The sequence below is a fragment of the Carassius carassius genome, chromosome 25, assembly GCF_963082965.1.
Source record: "Carassius carassius chromosome 25, fCarCar2.1, whole genome shotgun sequence".
Lineage (NCBI taxonomy): Eukaryota > Metazoa > Chordata > Actinopteri > Cypriniformes > Cyprinidae > Carassius > Carassius carassius.
The window spans coordinates 14,891,277-14,913,199 of NC_081779.1; the positions used below are offsets into that span (position 1 = coordinate 14,891,277).

A 21,923-nucleotide genomic window follows, 5' to 3' on the forward strand; every position below is an offset into this window, starting at 1 on the left:
CCCTGCCCAACTGCGTTAGACCCGCCCATTTCTAAAAAAATACCAGCCCAAAATGTGTAGTAAAACAACAACAAATAAATTATATATAGCGTTATATATGTATATATATTATACATATATAAATATATACATATTTTATATATTTATATGAATATGTACCTATTCTGTTTTCTTTTTATTATATTATTTAAAAGCCCTTGCTACCTGTAATGCGTTTAAACTAACTGAGATTTGTAGTACTTATTTGTCATTGCTCTTTTGTTGTTTTTGATTGCTTCCATTGTCCTCATTTGTAACTCGCTTTGGATGAAAGCATCTGCTAAATGACTAAATGTATGTATATATATATATATAGTGATTAAAATATCACAATTGCTGCGATATTTTATCTTATAATTCTGATAATTTATAGTTGTTCTTAAAATACTTCAAAACTACACTACCATTTCAAACCATATCAACAGCCACAATGGACTGTTGATATATATATATATATATATATATATATATATATATATATACAGTACAGACCAAAAGTTTGGACACACCTTCTCATTCAAAGAGTTTTCTTTATTTTCATGACTATGAAAATTGTAGAGTCACACTGAAGGCATCAAAACTATGAATGAACACATTTGGAATTATATATGGAATTATATACATAACAAAAAAGTGTGAAACAACTGAAAGTATGTCATATTCTAGGTTCTTCAAAGTAGCCACCTTTTGCTTTGATTACTGCTTTGCACACTCTTGGCATTCTCTTGATGAGCTTCAAGAGGTAGTCACCTGAAATGGTCTTCCAACAGCCTTGAAGGAAAATAAAGAAAACTCTTTGAACCACAATACCACAATAAAATTATGAAGTGTAGGCAATCTAGGTGTGAGACGGGTCCCAATAGTCAGAATACTATACAAAATAATGATTAGCAGCAGTTCAGAGTCAAGTATCATGTTTTGCAATACAAAAGAACTATAATCAGTCCTTTATGGGAAGTGTGAATGGCTCATAGTCTGAAAACTTTAGCAAGATGTGGAAAAAAAATATTTTAGTCAGTTTGTTATTGCATAAATTGTTACACCTTTTTGTATTGTGTGTCATCAGGGCCGCATTAAAGCCTCACTGGGCCCCGAGTCTATGACTTACTGCAGGGCCCCCATCACAATATGTATGTTATGTTATGAATGTATGTGTATGTATGTTAGACGCTATTCCACCTAAGCTCCTAAAAGAGGTGCTTCCAGAAGACATAGATCCTCTTCTGACTATTATTAATTCCTCATTGTCATTAGGATATGTCCCCAAAACCTTAAAACTAGTTATTAAGTCTCTAATTAAGCCTCTATCGAGTCATCAGGTTTTTTCGAATGAGTCGTTCATTCATCACGTGACATACCCATAACCTATAACCTATGCAGTCCGAGCCAGAAAGAGACTTAATAATAACTCTTTATTACCTTTGTTACAACATTCAGTGTATTTAAAATAACCCTCATGACAGAAATTCACACATTTATAAACTGTAATAAGTAAAAAGCTACAATTTAAACTAGTGTTCAAAATGGTAAATACTGAACTTGTCATTTCTGTAGTTATAGGTGTTAGCATACAACACAAATCAAATTATGAAATGCTACAATTAAAAGCAGGACACTAGTTAGTTAATTTTACCATTTGACCTGTCAGTGATTTTTTGATCTGTTTGGGGGTCTTTGGATCTTGTTGAAGTCTCAGGTTGGTGACTCTGTTATCCAGCTCATCCATGAAACCCTCATCAACAGACTCGCTGTCCCGGTCTTCTTCCTGTCCTGCACCCTCTGCAGGCAAGAACACGTGCAGCTGTGTGCGAGATGCACTAGATGAAGATGTGGGTAAATGGTGTGTGGGAAGGCAAGTCTTTTCTCTAACAGATAAAGTCTGTAGGTTTACAGGCTGCCTGCGCTGCCTCACTAACGGCTGCAGGCCTCTGTTCTCTGTGGCCCGCTGCTGACTGTGAGTAAAGGCCTGTCCAACCATTGGTACAGGCTTCAGAGGCTGAGAGAACTGCATCACTTGATGATAACGCTGCTGAGGCGTCTTTGGTTTCTCAAGGGTCTTGCAGGAGAGAGATGGGCCAGGTTGGTGTAGAAGGGGATGGTGGTTTTTTGAAAACCCCTCGAAAACTGTTCTCTGGCCTGGGGTGAACAAGCAGGGCTCACTGATACTGTGAGAATTAAACAGAATATCTTCAATTATAGAGCTGAAGGAATGAAAGGATAACATTCTGACAAATACTACCATTCAAAGTATGGCGTCGGTAAGATTTATTTTTGAAAGAAATTCATATTAATTCAGCAACGTAGGAGGGATTCTATGATGAACATGTTTTACATTTTGAAAATATAATGTTCATTAGTTAGTTGAGGTTGTAAAATGTGGTGTCACTCTTCCCCAAAACAAGTAGGCTATTTTGTTAATGACATTTGCTTTATATAGATTTCTTTCCTCTGCTGATTTTTTAAATAATATGGCCAGCACAGCATTTATTGTACAGCTTGAGAAACACTGGAAACATTGGCTGCAGTCATTAGTTAACATGCGTAATATAGCTGTTGTTTTCCCCCCGTGAGCGGTGTTGGTGTGTTGCCATGCAAGAGAAATGTTTCTCAGATTTCTGAAGCATTTCTCCATTGTGCAGACGATTTGACACTTCCCGTTACTGCCTGATGAAGAGCTGTATCTGCACTCACATTTGTACAGGTTTGAAGTTTTAACAAATTGAAATCATCCTGGGGATTATGTTGCTGTAAGTATTCATTAACTCATTACATTTTCAGTTTTAAAGTTTAAATAATTAAAGTTTAATGTATAGTTCTCTTAAATTAAGAGCATGATTAAAACCTGCTTAAATATTACATAACCTCTAAATATTAATAAAATACAATTTCCTGTCATTTTTTTTTTTTTTTTACTATGCAAGTCAACAGTAGTCATTTCCCTATCTATTGCTGATGCTGAACATCAGGCTTCAAGGCACCAGTTATCAGCATACCTGAGAGGCACCGCGGTGGTCCGCCCATGTGTTGATCTGGACAGCGATGGAAGTCTGAAATCATCTCTGCTGCATGAGCCTGGAAGTGGGTGCACAGAACTGGAGAGCAAGTATGTCTGGACCTGAGTACGACTTCTCTGCATTGCCCACTGATGCTTTAACTCCACAGTGTTCATGCTCAGTCCAGAAGATCCCCCCGTCACACTCATATCAGCACCAACATCACCAGACTGCAGCCAGCCCTTGGGGGAGCATGTGTCCACGGACAGTGATCAATCATTCATGTGCATTAAAAATACATCAGGTAACCCATTGGTCGCACAAACTCTCCCTCCCTGTCTCCCTTTCCCTAGATCCATTGTATGCTTACAGCACAAAGAAAGGCTTGGAAAGGCTGGAACATGGGGATATAATCTGAGGATTGTCTCCGAATCAACCGGAACTAAATAAATCCCAATTTTGTCAAATAAATTGTGATTATGTAGGCCCAACCTGAATACTCAAATCCAAATACACTATACATTTTTTTTCAAAGTTATAAATAAAAGACCATTGAAGTACGTTTAGTTTTTTACTTCAAGACCTTTTAATTAAATGCGCTACTTAATTATTTTGAATTGTAAAGTTTACTAGCAATTTGTTAGAGAAGTTTCTACTGTATTTTTCTAGTGTAATCTTAGATCTGTCTCTCATAGAACTTGAAACTTTCTCTTCCAACACGTGTTAGTAAATTATGATTAAGCAATCAAATTTATCAGTCTAAAAATACATGAATTGTATATTTTACAGACAATCATGTAAAACTAACAATCCCTGTGAAAATCCTCCTTAGTGTATTGGTTAAAAAACACTGGCCAAAAAAAACGTAACCCACATTTACTGCACCAAGCTTCTCAGACTGCAGGTTTATTTTCCTTCTTGAACAATTTCCATTTGTAGCTGTCAGACAATAGGACACAACTGTGATAAAACAAGAGAAACATAGCACCCTGACCTTAATTGATACTGGACAGCAGCCTGGGTGCTACTGGGTTACAGAGGTCGGTCTGTGTTTATAGACCTACAGAACAAGCTCTTAAGCAGACAGTGTCTTTTTCCTCTCGGTATATATATAAAAAAAAGTCTTGCCAATTAAGTTTATTTGGATATACATCAAATTGTGCTAAACCAAAATCTTAATATTTAGCAAGAACTCTAAAACATACATCAAGTCAGCTACAAGATCAAGGTTCTGCAGTTCCATGTAAAATGCAATGGTTTCATCTTAAAAGAAAATTCTCAAAAAACAGACATAGGGATCTTGTCAGTTTATTTAAAAACTGGGTACAATCATGATGCATCCTGTGCTGAACTCAAGATTTCCCAAGCTGCCACATCACGTCACACTCCAACAGGACTATATAGGACAAACAGAAAGAAACAAAAGAGATAAAAATTAGTTATCTAGTTGCATAAATAATTTCTCATCTTTGATTTAAAACCATAAGATTAACACCAAGTAGCCTTTTCGTATAATAAAAAATCTAAAACTTTACCCACATGGTCATTCTTGTTAAATGATATTAAATTATTTCACAGACCTGCACATTATTGTCCACTGTGCAGGACCATTCAGTGCCAATAGCGCTCAATTACTGAGAGAACAGGTTCCTTTGATGACCTAAGAAGAAGAAATTTTTTTTTTACCCCATCACACAAACATACAAGATCATCATTTGTTTGACATATTAAAGTGTTTGCTTACCCATATACCAAAGTGTATGGTGCTGCTTAACCTCCTTCAATCCCCCGAGGTCCCTGCAGTGAGAGAGAGGCAGTGAGGATACAGAAGTAAACCAGAATACAGAGTCCAACCTAAACTGCTTTCTGATTTACAGCAGGCTATAATAATTAACAATAACAATATTTTGATAAACACTGGGTGAAGGATTCAGTAGTCCATTTTAAAATAATTAACTACTTTAGTTCTCTTTCCAAAAAGGAAAGTCCCTCGAACATGGAAACTACTCAAGCACAGAATATTCAAGTAAACGGTTAGGTATATTGAAGTTAAACAGAAAAAAGAAATTTGTTTTTGTTTTTTAATATACAGCTGAAGAGCAAATATTGCTTAATCTCATACAGAAACACTTTTGTTACAACTGCTGTACAGCTCACTAACTGACAAGGTCAATGACACTTGAACTCCATATTGACAGCACCTCAAACACAATCCCAAATTTCTAAAAGATAAGGATGTTGTGTTAAAGATCGGACTCTCTGAGGCAGCCCCTGAGTCACAAGGTTAGTTCTGGCATCACACTCCATAGAGCTAAAAACTCATGGCCCATACTAGGATTAAAATGACAGATTGGGGCCAAGATGAATGGATCACATTGCAGATAAACAGACATGTACACACACATCCAGACGGTCAAAATGCTGATCCAGCACTATGAATATGTTGTACAGAAGCACCCCAATCATCCACAGGAGCAGGAACAGCACACAAGCTCCATTAATACAGTCGGTTCACTAGCATGGCTGTGATACACTGCTGGAGAACGAATCAATGGCATGAGCGCAAAACTTGTGTGAAGAATAAAAGATCAGAGTAGATTTGGAGAAAACACCAAATAAATGTTCTTTAAAAACAGAGTCATTTCACAGAGTATTTCCCACCCCAGTCCACATTAGGAAGTTTGTAAAGAGTGGAGGCAGCCATTACTGTGATATCAATGTAGATATGAAGCAAACTCAGACTGCCAGGATTGAGAAGTGAGAGAAGGAGAGAGAAAGAACTATTTACACTGCCATAAATACATTTTTGCAACATCAAAACAACAAACATAAGGGCTATCCAATATATTGGTTTGTTGCAGACTACAACAGATTTGTTGCAGGCTAGAACAGTTGTTAGACCAGGTCTAAGCACTCAAGAGTTTGGAGGGTATATGAGTGGCAAGTCTGCTGTGTTTTCAAGGAATCTAATATTCTTGCCCTTAGCAAAAAGCACTCGTCAAAACAAAACGAATAGAAAACTGATATGAACCACCCCCAAAATCAGTGCATCACTAGGGTAACTGCTAAATACAGGCAATTGTGATAAGTGATTATTTTATTAAAAAAATTATATTTGAAATAAATGCTGCTCTTTTAAACTTTCTATTCAAAGAATCCTGAAAAAAAGGATAACACTATAACAGTGACCTGGTCACATGTACTTACTGTACTTAATAGTAGGGGTGTAACGGTACGTGTATTCGTACCGGACCGTTTCGGTACAGGGCTTTCGGTACGGTTCACGTGTGTACCGAATGACCGAATGCAATATTTTGTTTGCGGAACATATACATTTTCGTGTTTCCAAACGAACATATTAAGTGGCGGAAGTCTTCGCGTTCAGCGCAAATCCCCCCTACAGCTGATTCTAAGGCCGGTGACACACTGGCTGCGTGGCATGAGCGTGGCGTTTCTGCTGTTTGTCAGTTGCGTGACACCTGCTTCGCGTTTTCTGTGTCTTTACACACCAGAATGGTGCCTGACGCGCTGCTGCAACTGTAGGTGACAAAGAGGGAGACCGCCGAGGTGCCGACAGACCAGGATCTTGTCTTCACTACAACAATATCTATACTTCATGTTGAGCATAAATATAAAGCCTACTGATAAAGGACACCGTCAACAGTATTGACGGTGTTTGACAGGTGCAATATGCCTGTGTGTCACCGGCCTAAGGTTTTCAAAAGGCATCACGCGAGTGTGAACATCACTACAGCTAGGAAAAAAACGATTGTAATTCAAACGCAGCTCCCGTCGGCATTTAAACAGACCTTTGCTCTTAATTCTGATCGGTCCAACGCAATAACGAAATCTGAGTAGGTCTCAAAACTGAAACGGTTCATGCTGCACTTTACACTTTGGAAAAGTTATATATTTTTTTTAAATATGAGCAGGCCTACAAGCTGGGATTGGTAATGCTGCACTGTAATCATAGTTATTTATTTATATTTTTCATTATATTTTATTATATGATATTGGTTTGAGACAGAGTATTTTATTTAGTGGAGAACTTTGCAGCAGTATTTTATTTCTTATTCTTTTTTTATTTTATATATATATTTTATTAAAAAGTATTTAAAAAAAAGTGTAAACATTGTTAAAAAAAGTTTATAGTAGTAAACAACCTGCAGTTTAATGTTTGCATTTCTTTCCCTTACTGTACCGAAAATGAACCGAACCGTGGCTTTGAAACCGAGGTACGTACCGAACCGTGATTTTTGCGTACCGTTATACCCCTACTTAATAGTAATAACTAGGGCTGCCCTTGACTAAAGATTTTTCTGGTCAACTAGTAAGATTCGTTCATTTTAAGCATTAGTTGACTATTCAATTCAATTCTATTAGTCACACTTTTATTAATAAACCATATCAATCGCAACAATGAGCCTTTAAGCGCACCGGCAAATATAATAATTATGATTGAGTTACGGAAAAACAGCAATTACGCTGCATTAACATTTTAATTTATTGTTACACTAGTGCTTTCCGTTTTCGGTTTAAGAGATGAAGTCAGCGACACAGACTCATCTCCCCAGTATGGGTCTGTATAGATAGATTTCTTGTCTGTAAGGCAAGTATACACAGATTTTCGAAGCGACGCACTCAAGTTCACAGACTGAGACGGCAGAAAGTGCATCATATTTGCTTTCATTATTTTACAAAAGTATAGCGTTTCATTATTCTGAGTGCACACGAATAAATGCAGAGTCTTTACAGATACTAAAGTAGGGTTGGGAATCGTTAGAAATTTTCCGGTTCTGATTCCACCTAACGGTTCCGGTTCTGATTCCGGTTCCATTAAAATAATTAAACAATTATTAAGAAAATAGTGGTAAGGAAAAATGCACAATATTCAACTACTCAATCCTCAATACTTACTGTCAACTTAATTTAAAGATTGACAATGTCAAAATGCAACATATTACAGTGTAAAGATCTTCATAAGTAGGGTGGGGTATTTTTAGAAATTTTCTGGTTCGGCTTATGTTTTTTACTATTTTACCTTCACTGAATGTAGCGTTGCTGGAAGGTAGTAAGTAATGTTGAGTAATGCTAGTCCATCAATCAGCATGTGTTTCAAAGTTGATGTTTTTTACACTATCAATAACGTTTTGATTTTTTAGATTGTTGGCCAAATAGTCCCTTGAGGGCTGAGACACTTGTTAATTTCCCTTAATGAAATATAAACGGTTAAACTTAAACATGTATACACACACTTTCCATAAAGTCCCTATTTTACAAATAATAATGCAGTCAGAATATGGTGTGATGCAATGAGTGGTTTCCACATTTTTAAACATTTAAAATGCATCAAAATAAATATTTTCTATCACTTTGTTTATCACTTTTGAAATGACCTGTACACTAAATAATCTAACCCTCATACTTGCATAACAATAGCAGTCTATTTATTTAGTGGTCCAAGTTGAAGCCAGTATGTATATTAATGACAATATGGGACAAATATAATGCAATTTAGTGGCGGCAGGTGCAGCGCGCTGCCGTTAGATGTACAGTCAAACAAAACGATGTGCAGTTATCAAAGGCGCGAGTGCACATACAGTTGTGGGAAACAATGTGTTCGGCAATTAAAGACGGGACAGCGCAACGAGTTTGTGGATGCGCGTCATTGGATTCAATGTGCTCAGTAATTAAAGAGGCTGGGAGGTGTGTCTGTTATTCGGTTCGTGACATCCTTTACGGCAGCGGTTCTCAATTCCAGTCCTCACGCCCCACTGCTCTGTATATTTTGCACGTTTCTCTTTGTTAACACACCTGATTCAGATAATCAGCTCGTTAGAAATGAACTCCGTGCATGAACTGTGTTCCAATTGTTCATTGCTCCCTACTCCCTGAGTATACCTCTGTAAATCAATACAATTTAAATTCACGTCTTGCACACTTCAATGCACTTTGATTGGAACATATAGCTATGTTCGCTTCGAACTGGAATCATGGCTGAATATCCTGTGATGTCCACTTCGCAGGGCACTTATGTTCGAATAGAACAAATGTCTGAAGCACTAAGAGAAACATTCAAAATGTGCAGAGCAGTGGGGCACGAGGACTGCAATTGAGAACTGCTGCTTTACGGGAAACGCCGAATATTCAGAACACCGGCGCAAGGCTGCTCACAACGCTTGGTCACGTGTTGCACCAGAACCGTTTTCGGAACCGAAACTTAGAAATTGCTCACGGTTCCGGTTCTTTTCAAAGAACAAAACCGGTTCTGAATAAGAACCGGTTTTTGGTTCCCATCCCTATACTAAATATACATTACTCTTATCTGTATGACCAAAATTGAAGTATTTTAAGACCAAATGATTGCACTGGCCCCTCCATCTGTCATGCAGTAACAAAGCGTGCTACTGGTCGGCTTCCACACTCCGCCAAACACTTTTTCTAGGCTTACATAAGATTGAGCTGGCATGTAAAGTTGCTACACAACCTACATATTTCAGATGATAAGCCCTTTTTGAGGTTGATGAACGTTAGGTGAGCATATGGAAGTTCAGCCCAATGGCCACATAGATCAGCCATTAACGATTTGTCAGCCACGGCCTGCAGGATTTCACCACTTCATGTGACTAATGTGACTAATGAAATATTGGTCGACCAAGCCTCTTCTCGTCAGCTAACGGTTAGTCGACTATTAGTTGGCAGCCCTAGTAATAACAGCAAATTATGCATAATTACAAGAAACAAACACTAATCCTAACCCTACAGAATGTACATGTGAATTAATATTAATCATTAGTTATTTGTATAATTAAGTGGCAACAAGAATACCTTAAAGTGTAACCAAAAAATGTATCACTGTTTCCACAAAAATGAAGCAGCAAAACTGTTTAATTTAAGAAATGTTTCTTGAGCTTCAGATCAACAAATTAGAATTATTTCTGAAGGATCACGTGACACTGGAGTAATGACTGCTGAAAATAAATTTTAAAGCAAATAATAAAAATGTCCCAACCCCAAATTTTTCAGTTTCTGTATGCATGAAAGCAACGAACCAGCAATTGTGTCATAGATTTTGCTGCTTAAGCTTAAATCACGCAGAAGAAAAAAAAAAAAAGTTTGGAAAGTCCCACACAAGTATCATGAAATTTGAGTGCAGTTTAAATTAAAGCAAAAACTGGACAAAAAAAAATAAATTTCTGAACATTTGTATTCAGATTCAAGTTCTCAGGACCCTAGCCTTCATCATAAACAGACCATATTTTGTTTTATCCCTGCATCTCAGTACAAGTCGTCAACAGAATTCCACCACCTCACTAATTAGGTCTTTGGATTTTTATTAGTGTGAGGTGCTTAAATACATTGTACCTGATGAAGTAGCGATGCTGCTGCTGTCCCCAAAGACAGCTACTGTGTGGAAGATATTACACAGCAGCTGAAATACACAGAGATTGCCAAAGTACCAAACACATTTCAAATACTGCTTACAAAAACAATTTTCTGCGCCATGAATCCATTTTCAGGAGTGTGATGCCAGAACCCTGGTATTATTTCAACACGGCTGATGAAAGTAGTACTTTATTTGCATGGAACAAGACAAGATCACTTACCTTTTCCGGTGATATGCAAGCATACCTCTTGACGCAAATAAGTCCAGGCTCAACTGTCCACTGATTTGTAGAACTAATCCTCAATGTTACCAACTGCTGGAGTCTGTTGGTAAGCTGGACACTGGCCCCTAATGCTCAGCTACAGCACCACCATTCACTCAATACACAGTACAGACAGAGACAAGCTCTTGTCACATCTGCTAAATTCTCAGGAGCCTGAAAAGGCAAGTTTCCACTGTATTCTGCCAAGGGGAAAAAGAGTCTTAACCATAGAATCTGGTCACACGATCAAAGCACATGGAAATTTTTGGTCCCAGTGTATACAGTACTACCTACATGCAGGTTGATTTAAAAAATTTGGCAAATGTTAGGTGATATATTCTGTATAAATTCTTACTAGCCTATTGAAATTTCAGAATTGAATTAAGATGTTCAAATTAAAGCAAGGAATTGATTACATTTACTAGCTTAAAAATGTGTCTTGAATTTTACACTATAAAAAAAATATTCCAATGGCTCTAAAATGGGAATAAATGAAATGTAAAAAAAAATATATATATATATATATATAAAAAAATCATATGCATGTCATTTACTAACCCTTGCATCACTCCAAACCCATGTGACTAAGGTAGGGTGTGGCAATATGGCCAAAAAGTTATGTCAATTTTTTTGGCTGAATTGCCACATACATCTCGATATTCTCTACATTTTCTATTTGGATTAAAAATATATATAATTTTTTTTTTTCCTGCCCAATTTTGTTCAATAAAACAATGGTTACATTATAGGCAATGAAAAGAAATCTAGTGAAAGCGGTCTACGCTATACATTATATGCATAAAAGGGCTAAAATGACATTACATTCTAACATTGTAACATCACAATTTGAATACAAAAATAATGCATTTTAAGGCAGAAGTTCAATTCACTGAAGTTAAAATGGAAGTAAATAATCTAGAGCACAGATTGCATTTTATTTTTGATTACCCTATTACTGCTATCTGCTATCATAAAATACACTAACTTGTAGGCTTAAAATTATATGACAATGCATATCTATAACACTGTATCAGGTACTTTTCTCCACAAATTTTGGGAATGTCCAATTGTTGTCAACCTATATGGACTCATGTGAACTAGGTTTTGTCCTTTTTACTACAACTTTATTACACGTCTAATTCCTGCTTACGTCTTCTTGATGACAATTCCTGTACAAGTTCATTAAAGAAGAGAATGTTGTTTGCTGGTTTTACAGCTGCATAGAAGACAATACTACAAAAGTGGTTTACTTTACTCATGTATACAAAAACATTCTGGATTCATAGCCTCCTTAAAATAGTGACTTGTGAACGTACAACAACACGACTGCATAAGGCTAAACCTTGTACCATCGATGCATGGCAATGTTTATCTTCAAAACTTTTGGACTATATAAATGAATGGCCAAAAAGGGTCAATTGTTGATGTCTGTTGCTTCCCCTTTCCTGTTTTGTCTGAATTCGTTTTGATTTGTTGAATTGAAAACGAAAAAAAGTTGATCCCTAAAGTTGACAAATATTGCGTTCTTATTCTATTGCCCTCCATCTATTTGGCGCACATGCATGCGGTGGCACTTGTTCACTAAAGTCTGTGAAGTTTAGTGGCGAATCGCATGCAAAAGGCTCCTGACAGCAAAATGGAAATATTTCCATGGCTTTCTAAAATGTAAGTGTTTAAGTGTTCTAAAAATAAAATTTAAATGTAAGTTATGCACAGAGGAAAACACCACATCTCATGTGCATTAAACAGTGCAAGTAGCGTCTCTGTCAGCAGCAGCCGTTTTAAACTAGAGATGTTAGCTATGTTACATACCTTTAAAGGGTTACTCTACCCCAAAATGAAAATGTCATTAAATCACTTACCCCTACCTCCATATCACCGTATGCTGCGTATGCTCTTCTGTATCATCCTTGTGGCATACGGTGATAGACACAGAAGAGACTGTTGACAAAGTTTGAATTTTGTTTTCTTTGCTTACAAAAAGTATTCTTGTTGCTTCAAAGTTACGTTTGAACCACTGATGGCAGATGGACTATTCTGACGATGTCTTTCATACTTCTCTGGACTTTGACAGTGTAAATTATTTGGCAGTCTATGGGACAGTCTCAAGCCTCCCAGTTTTCATCCAAAATATCTTAAATTGTACGCTGAAGACGAACAAAACTTTTACAGGTTTGAAACAACATGGGGGCAAGTGATTGATGACAATGTTAATTTTGGGAAGGAGTATCCATTTAAATGTAAAGCACGTGTCATGTTTAGGACAAACTGGATTATGAACTTTTCCCTGCAGCAGCTCACTCTGTCTCCTCTGCTTATTAGGTTGCGCTCTTATCAAACTACTGTATATCGATACAGGCGGTGTTGCCTCATACCATTTCACCTATTAAAAATATATCTTTAACTCTATATACTGCCCAGCCCTAACTAAAGGTGTGGTCATATTAAAAAAATATTTTTAGAGCCATCTGAATGCGATCATTTTGGGGCAACTCTGAGCAGACTATGGAAACCTAATTTGTCATCTCTCATCAAATTTTACTACTATACTACCATTCAAATGAATTTTGTAATGAAAAGTATAATTTTATATTTAGTAAGGATGCATTAAATTGTTCCTAACTGAAGCTAAAGGACAATTTTAGAAAGATTTCAATTTTAAATAAAGGTTATTTTGAACTTCTATTAATCAAAAAATCCTGAAAAAAGTATCATTTCCACAAAAACATTAGTTAGGTAGTACAACCATTAAATTTTTTTTTCTGAAATGTTTTTTTTCAAGGTTTGTTTCCCAAGCACTAAAATCAACAGGTTTTGGAATATACTGTTGATTTCTAAGATTTGTATGGAGCTTTTTGATGGTGCTTGAGAAATGCAGAAAAATCAAAAAAATCATACAGGTTTGGAATGACATGAGGGCAAGCAATTTTCATTGAGTGACATATGCCTTTAAATGTGGCCTAAAGTTGCTTAACCTGTTAACGGTCACCTGCCCACTCGGTGGGACACCTACATGTACTTCACTATATTACAATTAAATCTAATCTAAATCTAATCGTGGCAAACTATATATCGTTGGAAAGGTCTAAGACTCCTAAATAGATATTTTACAAATCTTTTTTTGATAAATTATGTAGGAAAAGTAATAGATTAATTTATGGCAAGAGTTCACCTCAAAAACCATACATCATAACAGAAGTTTTGACCTTTGTCAGAAGAAAAGTCTTTGTTGCCTTTTCTCTATCACACTTTAGAAATCATCAGAAACTATATATCACTTGAAAACTTAAAATCTAAAAATTCATCCTTTGAAACCCATTTTAAATTCAAGCATTGCATTATCATGAAAACTGTACATCAAATTGTTTTTCAGTCATGAATTATAAAAATTTAGGTTTGGATCATGCACTTTCAAGTCTATGTTCAAAAATGTGAGTGACAGTTAACAGGTAGTGTGATTTTTTTATTCCTCTTCTCCAAGTGTGGATCTGAATTGAAGTGTTAAAGAAAAACTATGGTAGTAAACTGTGGCGCTAAATTAAAACAAAACAAACCCCAACACTATCAAACAGGAACAATTAAAATGGGTTTGCCTGCAGGACTTGGCAGACTGTAAATAATCATGCGTTGTGCACTTACCAAGCCTGGAGGTGGTGTGTTGTTCTTGAAAATTGAGCAGTCAGTTAATTTATATCTTTCTCTTTCTTTCTGCTAAAGTCCAAATAACTAGCTACACCTGCTTCAGGTGGGAATGAGAACACTCTTCCCATACATCCAAGGCTTTCATCAAGAAGGTCAAAATATTTTGAGAAGGCATGAAGACAGGAGAGAGACATAAATATTCAGATTATTATTCCCATTCAATTCCTAGCCTCCTGGTTATCCAAAATGCCTTTGTCTAAACATTGAATATTTAAATATTTTGAATAATCTGACTTTTTGGTTTTGATCTTCCCAAATTTCCCAATTTTTTCTTCCTGACAATGCATAGCAACTTGAAAGCAGTTAAATTCTCCTTAATGCTTGGAAACGCAAGTATTATGTAATTGTGAATTTTCAACTAAAAGATCCAAGATCCAGATCCAAACAAAATCCAGTTGCCAACACCAAGGTTAATCCAAAGCAGTTTTCATATGGTAAAGCACTGGTTTCTTAAAGAAAGCAGAATCTGCAATTAGATAGATTAAACTGATAATTAAGTAATTCATTCTGAATTACTGAAGGATTCCTCACTAAAATCAATAATACCTAAAGTAAAATAAATTATGGATTGCAATGCAATCTAGAAAATGTAATTTGAAAGTTGCTCACAGAAAGGAGCACAGAATAGCACATTTAAATAAAATCACAAAAATCACAAAATAGCAGCTATCCTACAATTACAGATTACATTTAATTACATTTAGAACTATGGCCGGATTCACAAAAATCTTATTAGACTTTTGTCATTTCAAGACCTAAAGCACAGATCTATATTGAAACTATTTTCTCCAAAATGTTTGTGTAAACTAAAGACATGACCATGAAACATTACAAACTGTTTACTTGAACACTTGCAGAGACAGGCATTTTTTGTGTGTATTTGAAGCAAAAAAGAACTGAATTCGCTATTGTGCACTGTCCAAGTTGCGTCAAGTGTGTACCCAATCGAGCCAATGTCAACTCAGTCAACTGACCAGAGCATTTTTCATGCTGGGCCCCAGGAATGCATCCTGTATCTGTGAGTCTGTGTGCTGCCAATAAACATCTCACCTTTGGGGATTTAAGACAAATTGAGTTTTAACTAATTTTAAGATTTCTTTTATGTTTTAAGCAGAAGTGTGCAAAAAAAAAAAAAGGTCATGGCAATCGCAACTCTAATGTCATGGGTTTGTCAAGGTCAAGAGTAAGTTTCTCTAGATGAAAGTGTCTGATAAACTAATAACATAAAAAAAGCTTTTATTTTAGGTCTTGCAGCTTTTAACCATGAATAAGTGGGTCAAATCGACTCAAATTATGTTGTTTTGGGTCAATATGACCCACTATGTCATGGTTAAAAGAATAATAGAAATGTTGTATCCACATTCTTCAAATTTTCAGGATCGACAGATTGCAGCCATGTTTTTTCTAAAATAACACAATATATAAATACATTTTTAAAAAAGTAAAAAAAAATTTTTTTATATATATATTCTAAGTTTTTTTAAATAGTTTTTTAGTACAGTAGTAATTGTCTTACAGCTTTATGACCATTCTTTTCAATTTCAACTCCAATTTTTCTTAAGATTCATTATTAGAGTAATCTAAAAGAAAAAAAGTTAACATTTTGAAATTTTTGTATGAATACAAAAATGTATTGTTCTATGAATCATGCCCTGGAACTAACTAGCTTTCTAAAAACAGGGTTCTTGAAAAGACATTTAGAAAATGTACTGTTAATTAAGAAATACAAATGTAATACTAACTTTGGGACACAAAAAACATAAGCAGCAACAATAACTAGTAATGTTGCAACACTTGTAGTGATGAAGCAATATACAAAATGGTTGTTCCAAGTCAGACAAACAGGCCAACAAAGATTTGGTAAATAATAGTAGAATAGTTACATGCCAGAAGGTAATATTTTGTAGCAAATTAGTCTCTCATTATTTATTCTGCCCAAAAACCGACAACCCAAACCGAAGGAGGCGACATGACATGAAGTGACCAACCATGGTATGTTTTCACACATGGTGTTTAAGAGGAGATATAACTCTAAGAACAAGATATACCATAACAGCAGGGCCAATGTTGAATCGTCTACTTGCTTCCAATTGTCTTAAAGGTCTTGAAGATTTAATTCTTCAAAACTCACAAATGATGGCAAATCCAGCAATAAGTTCTTTCTTTGTAGTTCTCACTGAAGCTTGAGAACTTGTTAAATACTCCCAGGTGGACTGATAAAAACCTAAACACCCTGACTCCTGGTAACTGAAAGCTGGTCAATCAAAGTGAGGGACGTGTGGAGCCAGATGTAGAATCAGACTATATAGCCTTGTATTTTGGAAAATTCATTTTAGCTATTTTGAAATCATTATGCATTAGACAGCTGTTAAACAGTCCATGGGCATGCTGTATAAAGCTGATACTAATAATGGCTAAAATCCAAAACAGTTCCAAACTTGAAGATACTTCAGAAGTCACGAACCTGTTAAGAACCTGTTAAGGGGAAAAAAAGTATAGAAAACCAACACAAACAATAACATTTTTTCAAAATTTGCATGTAAAAATTACCTTTTTCCAGCTCCATTCTTGATGTCAAAATTACCTTAATTAACATAAGCCATGTGATTCAATTAAGAAAAACACCACATTGTACGCTAAGAATTAAAGTCAAATTAAACATGGCCTTCAAATTGACATTTGTTTTAATCATGCCACCAATTTATTTATTTATTTATCTTAACTAAGAAAACAATGCAGAAGAAAATCAAATTAGAAGCCATGTCACCCAAGGCAATAACAATATGTAGTTAAGATTTAAGTTTTTTTTTTTACAGAGAAAAAAGTTATAAATCCAAAACAATTGTAGGTCTCTCACATCATGCAAAGTGAAATGAAATTGTTAATATTTATATATATTACTAGCTATAGATGCATGGTTAATCCAGATATTTGATAACTGTCCAGTACAAATATAGAAGTCAAGCTTAATATAAAAATGCAATGTGTTTTAGTTAAGCTAACATTGCAAATTAAATTGATGGTTATTAAGCTGTTTACAGCTTAAATACATTTATAGAAATATTACATTCCATGGTGGACCTCTCAATCACACAAAGACAAAGAGGGTAAACTAAAGCAATCAATTTCATTATCTTGGCATATCGGAAAAATAGATTTGCTAAGTTTGTAGCATTTTGTTTCAAATGCAGAACAATGGATCAATAATCCAATACAAACAACTGAATCCATGAGATGGTGCTGAGGATAGTACACACAACACAAATCCACAATATATATTTTTTTTTTGGTTTCAAGCAGAGATGAGTAGCAATATTCTCAACTTTTTTATTGTAGTCAAAAATCATAACTAGAAATGGTTATGCTTTTAACATTTAGAAATTAAATCACTCTAAGAAACATTTTACTTAATGAACAAGTGTGTGTGATCTGTAACCTCAACACAGCACTTGTTGCATAAGAACTAGGACGGGGAAATATGGACCAATGGATCTAAAAATTTTAATCAGGAGAATTCTATTAAAGTTCCAAGTTTACAAGGTGTCTTTCAAGAGCCAAAATGCTGTATGTCAATTACCGTATTTTCCGGACTATAAGTCTTTTTTTCATAGTTTGGCTGGTCCTGCGACTTATATTCAGGAGCGACTTACTTGTCAAAATTAATTGAACATGAACCAAGAGAAATGAACTAAGAGAAATGAACCAAGGTAATGGTTTCTCTTGGTTCTAAATAAATGCGACTTACAGTCCAGTGCGACTTGTATGTTTTTTTCCTCGTCATGAAGTATTTTTGGACTGATGCGACTTCTACTCAGATAAATACCGAAAAATACAGTAAGTGGAATAGATATGTGAAGAAATGAATCACAGATCTGCTTGTTAACAGTTGAGTTAATAGCATCTCCAGGGTTAATAGCATCTTAATGGGGAGCCTTAATCTTCACGTTCACTTCACCCCCCCAAAAATTGCCATCACTATGGCACATTCAAAATGTCAGTGGTGTAAGTTTTTTGGTAGGATTATCGGTTTAATCAAGATGCACTTGAATCATATTTGAACTTTTTTTTTTTTTACTCAATTACATTTTGTGACACTAGGGGCAACAAATACATGTGTACTTCTATCTACTTCTATTAAATAAAAATAAAACAAAAAACTCAAACTTCAAAGACCACAAAGTTGCTTTAAATCAATTCAAAAATCATCACATGCATTAATAGTTGGCAGCAAAAAATACATCAATCAGTCACAAAATAGCCCATCTAAAACTGCTGCTTTTTCCAGTATAAACCATACAAAATGAGAAGAAAAATCTACATTCTAAACTAGATTAGCAGAATTCGATTTAAACAGAGCAGGGACATTTTATGTAATAAAAAAAAAACCCTGCATAAGCCTTCATTTTTGTTGCCTCTATAGATAATCCATCATGTGGCTAACACAGTGTCCGATCTACATGCGGCACCATGACACAACAACAGAAATTTGACCTCAGATCTTGAAAACCAAATAAATGTACGTTAAAACTGATAACTTGATGCAAACCAACAAGTGTATTCTATAACAAAGCTGGTATATCAGTCACTCAGTATGTACTTTTTATTATGTTAAAAAGGTTTAATATTTATGAATTCGATCATAAACTTGTTCTTTTCGTTGGGAGTGCAGTACACTTCTGTGCTTCTGAATGGCTGTGGTATTTGAGTGATCTGGTCACGTCTGGTGTGGACAGCCAAATTGCTCGTCTCTGGAACAGTCACTTCTGGTCAGGACAGTGTAAGAGTTTTCAACAATTGTGATGACCGTTAACTTGTCTTCTGCAGTGTTTTTTTTTTTTTTTTAATAAAATGTATTACTATAATTTATGATTGAAATTAGAACAATGTGTTTTCTAGGAAAGTTCTGGAACCTATCGGGTTCTAATGCCTGTTTCACACACACTCCCATTTCAGTGCGTTTTTTTATCCATGCCCATGATAACAGGTTAGAGCATGCACACTGCACATGGATGTTGTCTGACTGCATTCCAGGAGATTATTTCCCCACAGTGTTTTTTCCTTGCTGTGCTGCACGCGCTGAATGAAAGTGACAGAGCATTGATCACAGTGAAAATTAACATGGTTTTTTTTTTTTTTACAAACATTTAGTAATTCCTATCCTAAATGCACAAGTCTATTGTTTCACAGTCAACATGACTTTTTGGCTAGGTCTACAGCAAAAATAATTATATATATAAATATATTAAAAAAGAAAAAGAAAACAAGGACACAATAGATGGCACTCTTGGATTTAGAAAATATAAAACTCTTCATGACTGGCAGGATTGCTTATGATGAAGTTTTAAATTTCAAATGAAAAAAAGCATGAGTTGACTGCTTCTGTTAAGTTTTAATTTAAAATATTTGTGATCGCTTACTACCTTTGAACATAACAAAAATAGGTTATAGGCTATGTTTAAATGTTTTGCCACTTGCTCGAGCAACTTAATATATACATCTACAAGTAAAATGCATTGAATAGACAGTTTATATTTAAAGATTAACTGTACTGTGATTTTGAGATTAAAATTTTGGATAAATGCACAATGTTAAATGCACAATGTGCCTGTGCTGCTTCTGGACTGCATATGAGCCACACACAACCGGAGTATGTAGTACTTCCAACAGGTTTGAAATATTGTTGCAGGGGTAGCTTGGTGAAAAATCCTTTTACTACCCACAGCACAAAAACTATCTACCACATGTGACATAAATGGCCTAATGTGTAATTTTTATTTATTGAAATTCATTTTTATTACATAGGCTATTACATTTAATTGCATAATCATTATGCATTGTAAATTATTCAAAATTACAGCATTTAAATGGTAGGGTTCCCCTTGCTTTGTCATATAGTGTCTCTCAATGAATGGGGCACAGATTTTACTGATACTAGTAAAATCTATATATTGAATGTCAAATAATACGCTTTTACTTTTCTTCCTGTGGGGAAGCATTCCAGCCAGACACTACAATAGTTTACTATGATATAAATTGTGTAAAATACCAATAATGCCCAGGAAAACAAAAACAATTTGAGGCATTTAATCATATGTATATAAAAAAGCCAGAAATACACCAGAATACACTCTTATTTTGAAAGTTATAGTGGGCTGATCCCTCAGATAAGAGATAAAAATATGCATTCTTAAAACGTCTAAAACATTATAAAAGTCGACTCAACTTGAGCTCATAAGCAATCGCTTGTAAATGTGAGCTATTCATTGATTGAGAATCACTATGAAGAAGTCTGAAGCGCTGTTGCCTGAGCCTTTAAAACATGCAACAGCGGCACCTTTGGACACTGTAACGTGCAGTGCTATTTTATTTATTTATTTTTTTTAAATCATAGGCTTTTTAAAATTTAGTAATCAATAGGCATCATTGCGATTTATGTTTTACGATCCCCAAAATATAAGACATCTTAAATTGCTTGAATTTAATGTCCAAGTCTTCAATACATGAAATGGTAAGATAAACTTAAGTAAATTCACCCGGAGGTATTTTGCTTTATTTGTACATGTGCTCAAATACATTTTACAGTTCGCACAAATCTATTTTGTTGCAAATGTGACTGAAGCGCACACTATCAAGCCATGTGTTTGACTGTGAAATATCCACTGCATCTCTGCAGCGCACATGGGAATGTCAATAGGAGTAAACCGCTCTCACACATACAGAACGAGCAGATACGAAACGTGTAGGGAGAGGGGAATTTTTCACTAGTTAATCGATTGCAGAGTTTAATTATTGCGGGTGAAAAAAAAAAAAAGTGTAAGACGATAAAAATAATACAAGTAAAAATGTTTCTCCAAGCTAGGTTTCCAAAATGTCAATAAATACAAGCTTTAAAGGGGTGGTTGATTAGGATCTAACTTTAGTTCGTGTGTAATGTTGCTGTTAGAGGTAAAACAATGTCTGCAAAATTACGATGCTCAAAGTTCAATGGAAAGGGATTTTTCTTAAAGAAATCACTGTTTAACCTGTTAGCCAGCACAAAGACGCCTCTCGTCCTGAACGCCTTTCAACTTGCACGTGTCAGTGTTTATGAATAGATTAAATGAAACGGGACAAATTTAATTTTGACAATCTATGTATCATTATAAAGATCTAAGCCTCAAGCATCGACGACAGATCGCTGTTTTTCAATGGAAAGCTTATAAAGACTGTATTTGCTACATTTGTGTAAGCAGTACACATAAAAACATGAACATTAGAAACGCAGTACATACCAGATCGTAATGAGTCATAAACACATCCACAGCTGTAAATCCTGGTTTTGTTAGAATGGTAAGGGTCCACTGAACGACATCTCATGAAGCACGTTTAGTCCAACGAAGCAATAACATTGTAATATGGATCATAATTCCTTTGTTTACGTTTCAGTTCTTCAGCGACAGAACTGTTTGCGTCCGTTATGGAATAACTCACGATCGGAAACTGCGTCTTGGTAGTAAAAAAACGGCATGGTTTTGCAGCGTACAGTGTCACAAACAGAATG

At 35.3% G+C, this 21,923-nt stretch overlaps 2 protein-coding genes and 1 long non-coding RNA gene across 3 annotated transcripts in view; 1 reads left to right on the plus strand and 2 right to left on the minus strand.

Moving 5' to 3' along the window:
- Positions 1-1,542: 1,542 nt before the first annotated feature.
- Positions 1,543-3,241, minus strand: LOC132104711 (uncharacterized). The gene is made up of 2 exons (XM_059510274.1): positions 3,033-3,241; positions 1,543-2,204 (listed from the first exon to the last, which is right to left on the minus strand). The coding sequence occupies exons 1-2, from the start codon at positions 3,239-3,241 to the stop codon at positions 1,655-1,657; spliced, it is 759 nt and encodes a 252-aa protein (XP_059366257.1). The 3' UTR covers positions 1,543-1,654.
- LOC132104712 (uncharacterized) lies at positions 1,995-3,099 on the plus strand. The gene is made up of 3 exons (XR_009423577.1): positions 1,995-2,118; positions 2,679-2,786; positions 2,968-3,099. It is a non-coding gene; the product is annotated as an uncharacterized LOC132104712 (long non-coding RNA).
- A 1,083-nt stretch (positions 3,242-4,324) lies between the features above and the next one.
- The window catches only part of LOC132104290 (splicing factor, proline- and glutamine-rich-like), a 35,226-nt gene continuing 17,627 nt past the window's right edge, over positions 4,325-21,923 (minus strand). Inside the window, exons 10-12 of the transcript XR_009423524.1 lie at positions 4,777-4,829; positions 4,613-4,692; positions 4,325-4,428 (exon numbers count right to left, since the gene is read on the minus strand). The gene's annotated coding sequence lies outside the window, so the exon portion shown is untranslated. The remainder of the gene's footprint in view (positions 4,429-4,612; positions 4,693-4,776; positions 4,830-21,923) is intronic.